General features: G+C 41.5%; 1 protein-coding gene across 1 annotated transcript in view; it reads left to right on the top strand.

The window, feature by feature from the left end:
• zgc:174164 (uncharacterized protein LOC570656 homolog) overlaps positions 1–14,061 on the top strand; it is a 29,670-nt gene that overhangs the window by 12,159 nt on the left and 3,450 nt on the right. Inside the window, exons 11-20 of the mRNA XM_017710549.2 lie at positions 199–329; positions 2,454–2,625; positions 4,312–4,401; positions 4,671–4,866; positions 6,025–6,130; positions 8,173–8,356; positions 8,973–9,059; positions 9,172–9,277; positions 11,969–12,110; positions 13,377–13,482. Of these exons, the coding sequence (XP_017566038.1) occupies positions 199–329; positions 2,454–2,625; positions 4,312–4,401; positions 4,671–4,866; positions 6,025–6,130; positions 8,173–8,356; positions 8,973–9,059; positions 9,172–9,277; positions 11,969–12,110; positions 13,377–13,482 (1,320 nt within the window). The remainder of the gene's footprint in view (positions 1–198; positions 330–2,453; positions 2,626–4,311; positions 4,402–4,670; positions 4,867–6,024; positions 6,131–8,172; positions 8,357–8,972; positions 9,060–9,171; positions 9,278–11,968; positions 12,111–13,376; positions 13,483–14,061) is intronic.

Genomic DNA, 14,061 nt, shown 5'->3' on the forward strand with positions numbered 1-14,061 from the left:
TACAGCTCTTTTCTTTGAAAGGCAAAAGAGAAATTTGGTATACGATGATCAAGGCCCTGGATGTTTCAGTAACATACTCAGATTCTTGTATGTAGAGACTAATAACAGCAAAAAGAATAAATAGGAAGGAATTAAAAGGAACAAATGTCAGTAAAGTGCATTAAAATGGTTTTAGACTGTGGTCTGGTCTCTTTGCAGTATGGCAACAACGCGTTGCAGTACTTTTCCACTGTGCTGGCTCATGAGATGGGTCACAATCTGGGCATGAACCATGACGACACACGCTGCCAGTGCAGCGGTGGCAGCTGCATCATGGCCTCCAGTGCCAGGTCAGTTCCTTTGGGCTTTCTTGTGTAAATATCAGAAAGGGGGCAGTAAGTTCACATTCACTCCGTTGATTTTAAGTACAAATGTAATGTTATTGTTCAGTTAAAATTGCTTGGCCAATGTGATGCTTGCCACTCTCACTTTGGAGCTTTATCATTTTATTTTACACTAAAAAAGACACTATAAAAGAAGAATGGAGCTTAACACCTTCAGCTCCCATACTGATATATGCTGGAGGTACTAAAAAGATCCACTATGTTTCTATAAGGAATTTTTTGAACCGGATAGTTGTTTTATTTTTTTTATTATTGTTTTTTTTACTGAAGTTAATCATTGAGTGCATTTACATGCATTTCATAGTCTGATAATTGCAGAACATGAGATTTTGTCAGTAATCTGATCAACAGGTTTACATGCACTTGAGTAATCAGATAATGGAGAAGCTTCTGGTCTACATGAGTCAGACAGTAAATGGATTTCTGCTTTGCAACCAGCCAATAAACTCACAGAAGAAGATGTGACATAAACGTAATGTAAAACTTAAACTTCCTGCCGCAGCTTTTTTTTTTTAATTGCACCACTTTAGGTCAATATATGAACACACATCATGTGAGAGATGAAGAATATTTACATCCATCATTTAATCAAGCATGTAGATGGTTTCAGGGGCACTCCAAAAATGTTTGCCATCTCACAGTAATGCTTACTTATTTCCAGTACCGCCGTCTGTTTTCGCGCACGCACAGACTGAGAAATCCGAAAGAAATCAGAGTTCACAGCACTGAGAAACCTGATTACTGAGCTAAAATCCAGCCTCTTTATCAGATTTCTTAATCACATCTCTAGACCTTTCTCATATATAAGAAATCAGAGTACGCTGTTAGCGTGACCGTTTGAACTGCAGAAATCTGATTATGATGCATTACTTTGTGTAGTGACAAGCAAATGAATAAAACTAGTTTTATTCAACTCAAATTTACATTGATGGAAAGAAGCCTTCATTAAAAGTATTTACGTAGGTTGAATCAAACGAGTTAATTTACTTGTTACCACATGAAGTAATTTTTTTAGGTTGATCTGACGAGCCATTATTTGCAGTGCGTGTAAACACATCCATTGTCTCATTGCAGGAGCATTACTGAAGGATGGGTCTAGGTTCCTTTGATAAATACTGACTCACACAGGATTGTTTTAATTGCACTGTGTCACTCTTCAAACAGAAGGCCAGTCACGTCTCCAGACGTTGAACTTACAGGCTACTCTCTTGAAAACAGAAAGGACCCAAATGCCAGAACACACACACACACACACACACACACACACACACATACATACATACATATATATATTGTTAATGTTGTTTTGCTTTGGGTGACCGTATACTTAATTACGATTATCTTGTTAAACTAAATGGGGCGGCACGGTGGCGCGGTGGGTAGCACTGTTAGCACAGCGAGGAGGGCCTGGGTTTGATTCCCCGGCCGGGTGACCAGGATCCTCTCTGTGTGAAGTTTGCATGTTCTCCCCGTGTCTGCGTGGGTTTCCTCCGGGTTCTCTGGTTTCCTCCCACAGTCCAAAGACATACAGTCAGGCTAACTGGACGTGCTAAATTGCCCCTGACTGACTGTCTGTGTCTGTCTTTTCTTCCGACAGCAATATATTTAGCTAATTTGTACATATTACTACCTCAGTTAATGCCTTGAGTTTAAATAGATCATAACATAATCCTTGTAAATCTCTAAGGTCCGACTACTTATTGTTTTTTTTGTTTTTTTAAACAATAAAAGAATGAAAATTAATAAAAAAAAAGAATGCACCTTGTCAGATATTGACCACTAGTGATATTACACAAAAATATTACAGATAATGCATAAATAATAAGCAACTTTTTGGCCACAGCATTACTGGGATTCAAACTTATAATATCCTGATGATCACAACTAAATTTTGTTTCTTTACTTTCCCCCGTTTTGATGTTACACTGTAAAGCACTTACAGTTGCATTTTACATGTATGATACATTCTGTATAAATAAAGTTCTTTAATGATATTATTATTATTATTATTATTACCATTAAAGTTTTTGCTCATTTTTCATTCTTGTTTCCCGTCATGTGTGTCTGCAGTGGATCCACTCTGTTCAGTACATGCAGTGGGAGTGATTTTGAGCAGCTGATTCTGCGTGGAGGAGGAGTTTGTCTGAGGAATCAGCCGTCCCAGGACAGCATCATCACCGTGCCTGCCTGCGGGAACGGTATACAGGAGCAGGGGGAGGAATGTGACTGCGGACCACCGCAGGTCAGAGACACGCCACTGTGCACAGTTAGCCATACAGTGCTGTTCAAATCTTTGGATCTGGATTTAAATTTTACAAACTAGACAACAAAAGTTATTTTTACATGATTTATGCAATATTTCTTGGAACAAGGTTGTTCTAGGAATACACACACACACGCGCACGCACTATCTAAGCCGCTTATCCTCCCGGGTCATGGGGGGAGATGGAGCCTATCCAAGGGTTCTTCCTCACTGAACATAAGAGGCATTCAAAATATGAATTTTCATATCATTATTGATGTTATATTTACTATAACTTCATTTTGGGTATTAATTTTATTCTAGATCATTGTGTTTGTTATCCTGCAACACAACTGGTACTATCTTCTTGAAAAGCCGGGCTTCCAAACATCTGAATGAACATCTCGTGTGAGATTTTGTTCAGGGCAGAATAAAGGAATGATTAGCTGTGAGCATCTTCAGATGCTAGCCTCAATTTTTTGTCAGCTTCAGACAGATTGTTAAGATTATTTGCTTTAGATGGTTCATTTCAGATTATTAGCTTTAGGACATTCCCAGATTATTGGTTTTAGATTGTTAGCTTCAGATTATTGTCTTCAGATTGTTAGCCTTATATTGTTAACTTCAGATTGTTAGTCTCAGGTGATCCCCAGACCATTACCGTCAGATTGTTCGCTTCAGATTATCTTCAGATTGCTAGATTCAGATTGTTAGTTTCAGATTATTAGTTTAAGATTATCCCCAGATTATTATCTTCAGATTGTTAGCCTTATATTGTTAACTTCAGATTGTTAGTCTCGGGTCATCCCCAGACCATTACTGTCAGATTGTTCACTTCAGATTATCTTCAGATTGCTAGATTCAGATTGTTAGTTTCAGATTATCCCCAGATTATTATTTTTAGATTATTCCCATATTGGTAGCTTTAAATTGTTAACTCAGATCATCCCCAAATTATTATATTTTATTATTCAGATTTTGGCTTGAGATTATTATCTTCAGGTTGTTATCTTTATTATCTTCAGATTGATAGAATTCATATTACTCTCTTCAGATTGTTGACAGATTATTATCTTTAAATTGTTAGTTTCAGATTATTAGCCTTAAATTGTTACCTTCAGATTATGTTCGGGTTGTTAGCTTCAGATTGGTAGTTTACATTTACAGCATTTAGCAGACGCTCTTATCCAGAGCGACTCACAAGAAGTGCTTTGTCTATCTAGAGAAAGTATCTCTACTAGTTACCAGTAGGGTTAGAGAGAAAGCCGGTCCTGAGCTCAGATACTGCTAGAAACAACGAGTCACTGTTGATACCCAGAGAAAAGGAACAGAGTTGAACACAGAACAGTGCAATACTGTACAATCAATACTTAATTCAGTGCTCATTGAAGTGCTGTATAACAGACATGTGTCTTCAGTCTGCGTTTGAAGAAAGCAAGAGACTCTGCTGTTCAGACAGCCAGTGGGAGGTCGTTCCACTGCCTGGTTGCCAATACGGAGAACAGTCTTGATTGACTATCAACAAGCTTCAGATTGTTGATAGTACAAGCAGACATACATTGTGAATTCTGGCTTAGGTCTGTTTTTCATTTTAGCAAGTAGGTGTGAAATTGAAGAGATACAAGATTTTAAAAGAGTGTTTTGTAGTGCCTTCATTTCTGATTTGGCGAGTGTGCTCTGTTCCAGAGTTGTACAAGTAAATGTTGTGATGCAGCTACATGCAAACTCACAAAGGGCTCAACCTGCGCTGCTGGAAGCTGCTGCAAAGACTGTCAGGTGAGGATACACACAAACACACACCCACCCACACACACAGCAGTGGCAGCTGGTGGTCAGCTTTTGCTGTGATAGACAAAATGTGAGAAGTGGGTAAGAAGGACTGAAGCCTGTAGCAGTTGTGCTGTTATTTATATATTAATTAATTAATTCATTCATTCATTCATTCATTCATTCATTCATTGGATGTGCAAAAAACATCCATACATGTCTAAGAAGAAAGAAAATATGAAATGTAGGCCAATTAAAGGCAAAAATCTCTCCTCCAGCTCTCTGTGTCCGGGACACCCTGCAGACCATCAGTAAACGAGTGTGACCTGCCCGAGTTCTGCATGGGAGACACAGGTTTCTGCCCTCCGGACACCTACCTGATGGATGGCCTTTCCTGCCAGGGCAACACAGCCTTCTGCTACGAGGGCCGCTGCCAGACGCTGGACTACCAGTGCCAACAGCTCTTCGGCTCAAGTATGGCTCCGCTGCTGCTGTCCTCCGTTTCTTATAAGAGCTATGAATCAAGTAGCTGTAGCAGCAAGTTACTGCTGTCATGTTAGGTTTGGCAGTCCAGTCCAGCTCAGCATCCAAAGGAACTAATGCCAGCAGGCAGAGCGTCTTCTTAGAACTCCCACAGTGAGTTAGTCTACAGCACTACCACCCATTCAGTCTGAAGTTATAAGGAGTGTTTCAGACCAAACTGCGTTTTGAATGAGACATAATACTAACTGGGCAGTCAGGGGAAAAAAATAAAATGTGGGATATGGGCCCTTCAATTCTACCTTCCATCAGGGGTGTTGAACTCAACCACTAAAAGGGCCATATTAAAAAAAACCTCAATAAATATCTGGGCCAGATGTGTTTTTATTTTATGTTTTACCTAACATTTTGACCCCAACTGGCCATTGTTTGTTCAAAATATGCCAAAATTGCTATTTTATTATTTCATAACCCTCCAAATGTTTTCAGTTTTGACAGATCTGAACTACAAGCAGACCAGTTTAGCACCAAGACAGTTTTACTATGGAGCCATGCTGTTGTAATACATGCAGAATGTGTTTTTACAAAGTCTTGCTGAAATAAGCAAGGCCTTCCCTGAAAAAGACGTCATCTGGATGGCAACATATGAGGAATTTGGATGTTTAACATGTTATACTTAGATATGCATTCTTAGTACAAGTCTAACTTTCTAACTGGTTTGCTGCTTTGCTAAGCACGTCAGCATTTCAGGGGCCTGTCAGACCCCTGCTGCCAACCATGCTAGTTTTCTATGCTTTTTTGCTATAACTCAGTATACAGCATTGTGCTGTATGAATGTTAGTAATATGATATGCATGTGTATCCCAGTGCTTTTCTTTTTTGTTATGCTTACTTGGTATACTTGGTAGGTATATATATATATATATATATATATATATATATATATATATATATATATATATATATATATATATATATATATGAGAGATATGTATTTATTGCAATGTAGAAGAGCAGAATATTTAGGCAAAATTGGACTACTGTATAGAAATATCTGCATGTTATGTTATTTTTAACCCACTGTTTTGAACTTTTTTGTGCAGCTACTCATTTACTCCTTTTTCTGTTTTCCTCCATCTTTTCATTTTAAAGAGGCGACAAAAGCAGACGATAAGTGCTTCAGCTACGTGAACACGCAGGGCACCAGGTTTGGGAATTGTGGGTATTCTGGCTCCAGTCTGGTTCCGTGCTCAGTGGCGTAAGTTCTGTTTTTATTCAGCTCCAGCCAATGAATTACAAATGAACAGGTTACAAATTAGACTCCAATTTGATTTGTATGAATCTCAGGACAAAATTGAGGAAATAATTATTATTAGATTAACAGCAGTTTAATTTCTGCCCAACATACGTTTGGCTAAACCCAGAGTTTCAGGGGTTTAACACACAACCGTGTGTTAAATTAAGCCTGATTGCTCTGTTTAAACAAGCTTGAGTTTACCTGGTCCGGTGCTAAACTTGTATACAACTTTTTTACTACTAATTACTCATTTATTTATTTATTTTTTAATATGATGATCACAACTTTAAAATGAAATATAAATGTTTGCTGAGATGTGTGTTCTAGTTTCCCCAGTTAATAACATGGAGATCCCAAGTACAGGTCATCTTCATTCAGCTTATCTGAACAGTACATTCTGAAAAAGCCTAAGGATTAACACCTCCTCTGGTTGAGTGTGGTACCTCATTGTGTGTTTCATTTAAGCAACAAAACGTTAAATTAAAACATGCCCTGAAAATGCGCTTCAGTTACAATCAACTTGCTGTAAACCTCAGTAAAACCGTTTAACAGGTTTAAAGTAAACATCAGTTAAAGGTGATGTACAGCATGTGTGCTCTTTTACATGATGCAGAAGTTGGGTGTAGTTTAAACCGCAGATGCGCCTTAAACAGCAGCTTCCAAGGACACAGGAGTGAAGTTTAAGAACCTACTTGACTCATTCAGTGAGTATGGAGCCCGGCTGGTGACATCCTGTATAAATAAAAATAATGCGTGGCCATGACTTAGTAAAGTGTGGGAATGCGATGCTTAAGTTGTGGCCACGACTTAGTAAAGCATGGGAGCGAGATCCTAATGTGTGACCATGACTTAGTAAGCCGTGATCTCGTTCCCACGCCGTACTAAGTCATGGCCACGACTTAATCATCTTAGCATCTCGTTCCCACACCTTAATAAGGCGTGGCCACGCATTATTGTTATTTACAGGATGTCGTCATCAGGGTAAGTAAGTGATTGTGAATATATGTGTCTGTCTGTCTGTCTGTCTGTCTGCCTTGCAATGGACATTTGACCTGTCCAGGGTGTTTCCTGCCTTCCATCCAATGACTGCTGGGATAGGCTTCAGTTCTCCCCCGCAACCCAGAAGGATAAGCGGCTTGTGTGTGTTTGTGTGTGTGTGAGTGTGTGAGTGTGAGTGTGTGTGTGTGTGTGTGTGTGTGTGTGTGTGTGTGTGTGTGTGTGTGTGTGTGTGTGTGTGTGTGTGTGTGTGAGAGAGAGAGAGAGACTCATTCAGTTTTAAACTTGGCTTAAACTCTAAACCACAGTTAATGACAGTACAGTTGTCTCCTTTCCAACTTCTGTCTGATGTTTATTTATGTTCTGACTGGCTCTGTCTCCATTTGTGAGCTATTAACTGTCGGCAGCTAGGAAGCCAGACGATTGAAAGAAACATATTTATATGCCAGTTACTCGTCATGATCATGATAGGCCTACACCCAAATATCGGTAGGATGCAAATATCGGGAGGATGCAAATATTGGTAGGATTCAAATATCGTTAGGATGATTACTAGACTGGGTCATGTGACCACTTTAGCTTATGTAAGCGTTTCTGAAAATCTGGTAGTGAAATCCATTTTGAGAGATCTTCATTCATTTTGAAGTCATGACCTAACAGACATTTCACAAAATGCGCTGATTATGCTGTCCATCTTCAGCAAGGCACAGTCGGGCTCTAGCTCAAGCATCCACTGCAAGTTCCTTCAAATGATCCACATTCTGGATTTTGGTTCTATAGACAATGATCTTAAAATACCCTCAGATGAGGTGGCTACTCAGCTGGTGGCATCCAGTGCTCTGCTCATAAAAGTGCATGTTCAGAAAATGCCGTTATGGTATTTAGTGCCACTGTTTATAAATGAAGGGCTGAGCAGCTGTAATCTTATTTAGAATTTGTCAACTCATAGGTTTTGATTACAGCACCATTTGTCAGACATTTATCTTGCGTCTAAACTCTCTCTCCAGTAACTCTATGTGTGGGAAGATCCAGTGCACAAACTTTGACTCCAACTACCCACCACCTGGAGCGGTCATCAGCGTAGAGACCATAGAGGGGAGCATCTCCTGCAGGAACGCAGACTTCAACCTGGGGACAGACGTCCTGGACCCGGGCTACGTCAAAAAAGGGACTGTGTGTGCAGCTGGGAAAGTGAGTATGCTTGAGCTACGGTGACTTTAAAGCTGTCCGACATGACTCGGGCCTTTTGAGAGCTTAAATGTGTACTGCAGCAGTTTAAACCACTGGCTAACTGGGGGCAGTCATGGGCTGGAGGTCAGGGAACCAGCTTTGTGACTGGAAGGTTGCCGGTTTGATCCCCTGAGCTTGACAGTATGTGGCTGAGGTGCTCTTGAACAAGGCTGCCAACTCCCAACTGCTCCCCAGATGGCCTGGATAGGGCTGCCCACCGATCCGGGCAAGTGTGCTCACTGCCCCCTAGTGTGTATGTTCACTAATATGTGGGTGTTTCACTGCACAGATGCATTAAATGCGGAGGTCCAATTCCTTGGCTAATGGCTCTGAATTAAATCAATTAAAATTCAGTTCAATTCAAATAACTGCATAGTCCAGCTTTTCCTATACAGCATTTCCTATGCATCCATGATTGATTTATTTATTTATCATGCTGTCTACTATCATATCTGGATGCATTATTTGATTACTTGGTTTTGGGACAGATCAAGACAGTGGAATCCATATTGTATTTAATTCCTCATTGAGGTTAAAGAATAACAGAGCTGTTGATTCTGATGTTCTCTGTCCTCAGGTGTGTGTAGACTTCAATTGTGTGAATTCATCTGTTTTAATGCAAACACAAAACTGTGATGCTCTGAACGACTGCCATGGTAATGGGGTGAGTATCACAGTGCCTGGTTAACCCTGTTAACGCTCACATTAGCCCCCCCCCTGTGCTGGCTTTGTGTTATGAGTAGATTTCTGTGTAACATGAGCTTGGTCGCCTACAGGTGTGTAATGACAAGGGCCACTGCCATTGTAATAATGGCTGGGCACCCCCCAACTGCAATAAAGGAGGAAGAGGAGGCAGCGTGGACAGTGGACCTGCTGAAATTGGTATGTGCACTCAGACAAGGTCCAAATCGTCATGTTATATGCCCCTAGATGCAAATGTTTAAGGGCCCATAACTAGCTACCTGTTTTTTTTTTGGCAGCCAGCAAAATTTTATGGTGTCATGCGTATATAACAGATTTTCTGGGCCTGGCAAAATGTTTATTTTACATACAAATTTCTTTATTTCTTTTTTCTCATCTAATGTCCAACACTTCAACAACAAGCTGGTTCAAAACTTTTAGTTTTTACTGAAATTTGAGTAAAACAGGACGGCATGCCCACTCCAGGTGAGGGTAGACCACCTGTGGAGCACTTAAATGAGCATTGAACTATAAGCTGCACTTATTTTATTTATTGTATCGTATCTTATTGTTATTGTATTGCATTGAATGGCACAGAGTTCTGCGTTCAACTCTGTTTCTTTTCCTCTTGGTGTCTGCAGTGACATATTTGTTTCTAGCAGTATCTGAGCTCAGGACTGTCTTTTTCTCTAAGCTATTGGTAACTAGCAAAGATACTTTCTCTAGAGTGACAAAGCACTTCTTGTAAGTTGCTCTGGATAAGAGCGTCAGCTAAATGCTGTAAATGTAAATGTAAATGTAAATGAGGGCCTGGGTGGACGGCAGGCTGCGACAGGTGCGGTTCCTGTACTGATCTGTAGTGGTGAAGAGGGAGCTGAGCCATAAGGCAAAGCTCTCTGTTTACCGGTCGGTCACCTATGGTCATGAGCTTTGAGTAATGACCAAAAAAAGTGGCGGAAATTACCTTTCCTTGCAGGGTGATGGGTTACACTCAACCTGATAGGGTGAGGAGCTTGGTCATCTGGAGGAGCTCAAAGTGGAACCACTAGGGGGCAGTTGTGGGCTGGAGGTTAGGGATCTGGCCTTGTGACCGGAAGGTTGCCGGTTCGATCCCCAGGGCCGACAGTCCATGACTGAGGTGTCCTTGAGCAAGACACCTAACCCCCAACTGCTCCCTGGGCGCCGTGGATAGGGCTGCCCACCGCTCCGGGCAAGTGTACTCACTGCCCCCTAGTGTGTGTGTGTTCACTAGTGTGTATGTGGTGTTTCACTTCACGGAATTTCCCCGGTTGTGGGATCAAAAAAGTATCACTTAATAACTTAATAACTTACTCCTCCACATTGGAGAGGAGCTAGGTGGTTGAGGTTGTTCGAGCATGTGATTAGGATGCCTCCTAGCCGCCTTTGTCGGAGGGTAACCAGGCAAGGCCTACTGGGACGAGATCCTGAGATCATCCTAAGACCCACTGGAGGGATAATATCTTCAAGTTGGCCTGGGAGCAGCTTGGGGTCTAGAATGAGCTAGAGGAAGTTGTGGGAGGCAGGCTCATCTGGGATTCTTCGCTATCCCTGCTGCTACCGCAACCCTAGCTAGACCAAGCAGTTTAAGACCATGATGATGACTAAATCCATATACATGTTGGGTTGTTTTTGCTTGTTATTGGCATACTGGTGTAATGAAAATAGTTGGTGTCAAACGTTTCCATTCTGATGACTATAGAGAATCATTTTTTCGTCTGAGAGTTCATCATCATCATCATCATCTTCGTTAACTGCTTAGTCCAGATAGGGTCGCAGTAGCAGTTGGGAGAGCAGAGAATCCCGGATGATCCTGTCCCCCGCAACTTCATCCAGTTCATTCCTGAGGACCCAAGCCTCTCCCAGGCCAACTTGGAGATATAATCCCTCCAGCAGGTCCTAGGACGACCCTGAGGTCTTGTCCTGGTAGGCCATGCCTGGTACACCCCCACCGGGAGGCGTCCAGGGGGCATCCGGATCAGATGCCCGAGCCATGTCAGCTGGCTCCTCACAATGTGGAGGAGTAGCGGCTGGACTGCGAGCTCCTCCCGGATCGCCGAGCTCCTCACCCTATTGAATAGAGTGTAGCCCGCCACCCTGTGAAGAAAGCTCATTTCCGCCACTTGTATTTCACTGAGAGTGACGGCGTCTGAGAGTTGCGTGACATTATTTTTCAGTCATCTACCCAAAAGGGATGCATACTTCTGCACATGATATTATTTTATATATTAAATAAACTGCCTCATTCATCATTCAAAAGTGAGGGAAATCTTTTAGCAACTGTGGGTTAAATCAGTACATGAGCTAATGCTAAAGCTAACAGGTTAACGTTAGATGAGAGGCAGTCGGCAGCTTCTACGCGAGGTCATAATTTTCTGCCCAGTGGATGGTATGAAAACATGTTGGTTTGTCAAGGTAATGTTGACAACGGAGAAATATCTTCTAACATTGGCTACCTTGGTTAGTGCAGCCTAGCCTAGTTACTTCAGACTTCTCAGTCACGTCTTTGGCACATTGTAACATTCGTCGTTCATGTCAGTGTTAATGGTGTAAAAGTTATGTCACATAACCAATTAATTATTATATCGCCCATGACTATGATAAAGGATTTCTTAAAGTAAACGATGTACACGAATCAGGCCTAACATTATGAGCACCTCCTTGTTTCTACATTTATTGTCCATTTTATCAGCTCCACTTTCTATATAGGTGCACTTTGTCGTTCCACAGTTACAGACTGTAGTCCATCTGTTTCTCTGATACTTTGTTAGCCCCCTTTTACCCTGTTCTTCAGTGGTCAGGACCACCATGGAGCCTCACAGAGGCTGTGATCTAGTATGTCACACCTATAGTCCTTGTACATTCCCTCCACAGACTACTCCCTGAGGAATGGCCTGTTGATCTTCTTCCTGTTGGTGGTGCCTGTTTTGGTGGTGCTGGTTCTTGCGTTCCTTTACGTGTTCAGGCGGGACATGCTGGACAGGTGTCTGAAGGGCCGCCGCTCCAGACGGCAAAGGTAAAAGGTTTTTTAGTTGTAGATTTTAATTTTAATTTAAATGATAATGTCAGAGGTTGGTGTAAAATGTCTGATCTTCTAGATCTTTCCTCTGTACAGTATCAGTGCTTCTGTTTATGTTTCTGGGAAACGTATCCTAACCCCACTATCCGGTGTGGCCTAGAGTATGAGGTGTTCACCTTTTGAGTCTTGGTTCCTCTCAGTGGTTCTTTCTCACATTCTTGGTGTTTTTCCTTTAGTTTTTTGGTTCCTTTCAGGTTTCTTCCTCATACTTTTGGCAGTTTCTCCTCTTGGGCCTGGTTCCTCGCAGTGCTCCTTCCTCACATTCTTAGTGTCTTTACTTTTGAGTCTTGGCCCTTCTTGGGGGTTCTTCTTCATGTTCTAAGGGAGTTTCTCCTCTTGAGTTTAGGTTGACCTCAGTTGTTCTTCCACACATACTTAAGGAGTCTTTTATTTATATTTATATATATGCAGGTGTTCTTCCTTATGCTCTTAAGGAGTTTCTCCTCTTGAGTATTGGGTTCTTTCAGTGGTTCTTCCTCATGTTCTTACAAAGTCTTCCTTTTTGAATTGTTGTTCCACTCATTGGTTCTTCCTCATGATCTTAGGCAGTTTCTCCTCTTGAGTTTTTGTTCCTATGAGTGGTTCTTTCTCATGTTCTCACAGGGTCTTTCCTTTTGAGCCTTGGTTTCTCAATGTTCCTTGCTCATGCTCTTACAAAGGCTTTTCTTCTGAGCATGAGGAAGAACCCTGAAGAGAAACCAAGACTCAAAAAGAAAGACTCCAAAGAGTCCAAAAGACAGCTAAAACTTAAGAGGAGAAACTCCCTAAGAGCTATGTGGAGGAATCACTGAGTGGTTCCTTTCAGTGCTTCCTCCTCATAGTCTTATGGGTTGTTTCTTTTTGAGTCTTGGTTCCTCTCAGTGGGTCTTCCTCATTTTCTTACAGAGTCTTTCCTTTTGGGTTTTGGTTCCTTTTAGGATTTCTTCGTCATGCTTTTAGAAAGTATTTCCTTTTGAATCCTGATTCCTCTGTGTTTCTTACTCATGCTCTTAAGGAGTTTTTCTTGACACTGTCTTGCTGGTCACTTGTTAGGAGTCTTGACCTGCATTGCTGGACAAGCTGCTTTACAACTTCTGTCTACTGGAGAAAGTGCTATGCATATAAAACAATTGAACTGAAAAGTGGCTTTGAAGTTTTTGTTTTCAGACCATGATCTGTTGGCCAAGCTCATTCTGACAATGTCAACACTGTCATACTCTACAGGTCAAACAATGCTGCTAACGCTCAGAAGAATTGGCAGCCAAGCAGCGACATTCAAAGATCCACGTCTCCTCAACCTCCCAACCAAATTCCTCCCACAAATCCGCAGGTAAATATCCAGCTGCTGTGTCTCAGACTTTCCTCTAAAGCCAAATTCATGAATGGATAAAAAAGACACTGAATGTGCTTGAACACCTTTAAGCCAACCTGTTAATACAATACTGAAAAAGTTTATGAGGTTCTTAGTCTTGCAGCGGCTTTATGTGATGTACATAAACACAGTTCAAGTGATGTGCTGTCCTTAAACCAGCCCTTGATTTTCCATTTATAGTAACATTTTCTATGAATGTCACATTTTTAAGCATCTAGAAACACATTCGTAACATGTTATAATCCATTCATGAGGCATTTTAACCATTAAGATTAAGATTAAGATTAAGTGACCCTTATTAGTCCCACAATGGGGAAATTTCAACTCCGCATTTAACCCATCCGTGAAGTGAAACACCACATACACACTAGTGAGCACACACACACTAGGGGGCAGTGAGCACACTTGCCCGGAGCAGTGGGCAGCCCAATCCGCAGCGCCCGGGGAACAGTTGGGGGTTAGGTGTCTTGCTCAAGGACACCTCAGTCATGTGCTGTCGGCTCTGGGGATCGAACCAGCAACCTTCCGGTCATGAGG

Source organism: Pygocentrus nattereri, chromosome 13 (assembly GCF_015220715.1).
Source record: "Pygocentrus nattereri isolate fPygNat1 chromosome 13, fPygNat1.pri, whole genome shotgun sequence".
Lineage (NCBI taxonomy): Eukaryota > Metazoa > Chordata > Actinopteri > Characiformes > Serrasalmidae > Pygocentrus > Pygocentrus nattereri.